This window comes from Entamoeba invadens, assembly GCF_000330505.1.
Source record: "Entamoeba invadens IP1 unplaced genomic scaffold scaff_1105074724765, whole genome shotgun sequence".
Lineage (NCBI taxonomy): Eukaryota > Evosea > Mastigamoebida > Endamoebidae > Entamoeba > Entamoeba invadens.
In genome coordinates, this window is record NW_004191854.1 from 4,946 (window position 1) to 6,812 (window position 1,867).

A 1,867-nucleotide genomic window follows, 5' to 3' on the forward strand; every position below is an offset into this window, starting at 1 on the left:
ATAAAAAACTATGATTACAAATTAATTTTATATATTCTATTTATAAATACATATTAATAACATTAAAAATAATTATAAATGTAAAAAAAACTGATAATAATTGTAAATCAAGTATTTGAAAATGAAAATTGTATTTGTTTTTGTATTTTCATTAGCAACATATGGATATCGATGTGACTGTACTCCAAATGGCACTGACACTGACGACGGATTTACTCCTTCAAATTGTTCAGTAACAACAAATTCGATCTGTTTTTCTTTAAACTTTAATTTTTCATCTGATATATTCATGTTTCATAAATTTGTCATTATTAATAACATAAAATTTTATTCGAACGAAGAAAAATGGTACAACATTCAAACTCTTACAATTGCTTCAGATTCTATTTTTTCAAATACGATCAATTTGCATAGCAACCAAACACTTATCATTGAGCCAAAAGCTACAATACATGTGATTAAAAATACATTTATGTTTGGAAAGTTGTCCATTGCTGGAAACCTCAATTTGATTGATCCAGAATTAAACAACCCACGAATCATCATGTGGAATTCAACTTACCTCCACCTCAATTATAACTACACTGGAAGATCTGATTTTGATATAACGAATCCAACAGACAACACAAAGTGTTTTGATGTCATTTCACTTAATAACGAATCTAATATCGACATTAATACAAATCCAACCCATATCACATCAGATATGTTTAAATACTCATTCAACTTTACAATGGGGAAGGGGTACCTCATTTCAAATAAAAAGTTAATTCGATTTTGCCCAAATGGTACACCACTTGACAAAGACGTTGTTTGTATGTTGAAAACAAATATGTACACTTCAAAATCACCAACCACAATGGAAGGTGCATTTGATTATCCACATTGTCCGTGTAATAACGATGGTGGTGTGAATTGCAAACTCAAATTATCAAATAAATTTAATTGGTTTGACATGTTTAATAATGATCTTAGTGGCACAGAATTGGTGATAGATCGTAGTATTGCTATTTATAACTTTAAGAGTTCAAAACAAGTTACTGTTGCTGATGATATTATATTGACATTTTACACAAAAATTGTTAATGATTTAGTGTTTTCGTTCACTTTTGGAAAAGTAGCCATTTCTTTGTTTGATGATTATTCGTCATTTGTGTATTCATCTGTGTCAAATACAATGTCGTGTAACGGTGCTTCATATTACGAATTTAATTTAAACCGAAACACCACAGAATTAAATATTGACTGCACAGGAAATATAAAAACACTTTGTTTGTATGAAAACACAAACATTTTCATTTCTAAAAACACAACTTTGGTTCAAATCGTTCAAATTAATTTCAGTGAAAATGGAAAGAGTTTTGTATTCTTGGAAAACGCCAGTAACAACAATGCAATGAAATATTGTTATCTTTTTGAAATGACAAAAGGTGGTTTAACGTGCCTCATGTGTGACAATCAATATCGACTTGTAGATGGAGCATGTCTACCTCTTGACGAAAATTGTGAGACGTACAACAAAAACAACAAATGTGTATTGTGTAAAACTGGGTATGTTTTGAATGGACAATTTGAGTGTATTAGTTCAGAAATTTGTTTATATGGCACATCAACTAATTGTTACAAATGTCAAGACAGATACATAACAAATGAAAACAAATGTGTGTTGGATACCAAGTGCCAACACGGTGATGGAAGCGTTTGTATTAATTGTCACAATGGTAATTCATATAAAAAATGCGAGAGCTGCACATCGCATTGCCGTTTGTGTAAAAACGAGAAATGTTCCATTTGTGATAACAACTTTATATTAAAAAATGAAAGTTTCTGTGTTGAAATGGAAGGTGGAGTTTCAAATGGAATATCG

At 30.0% G+C, this 1,867-nt stretch overlaps 1 protein-coding gene across 1 annotated transcript; it reads left to right on the forward strand.

Moving 5' to 3' along the window:
* Positions 1–121: 121 nt before the first annotated feature.
* Positions 122–1,865, forward strand: EIN_245120 (hypothetical protein; the record flags this gene model as incomplete). Its single annotated transcript, XM_004185507.1, has 1 exon — positions 122–1,865. A coding segment is annotated over one exon (1,744 nt), but the record flags the coding sequence as incomplete, so codon positions are not given.
* Positions 1,866–1,867: the final 2 nt, after the last annotated feature.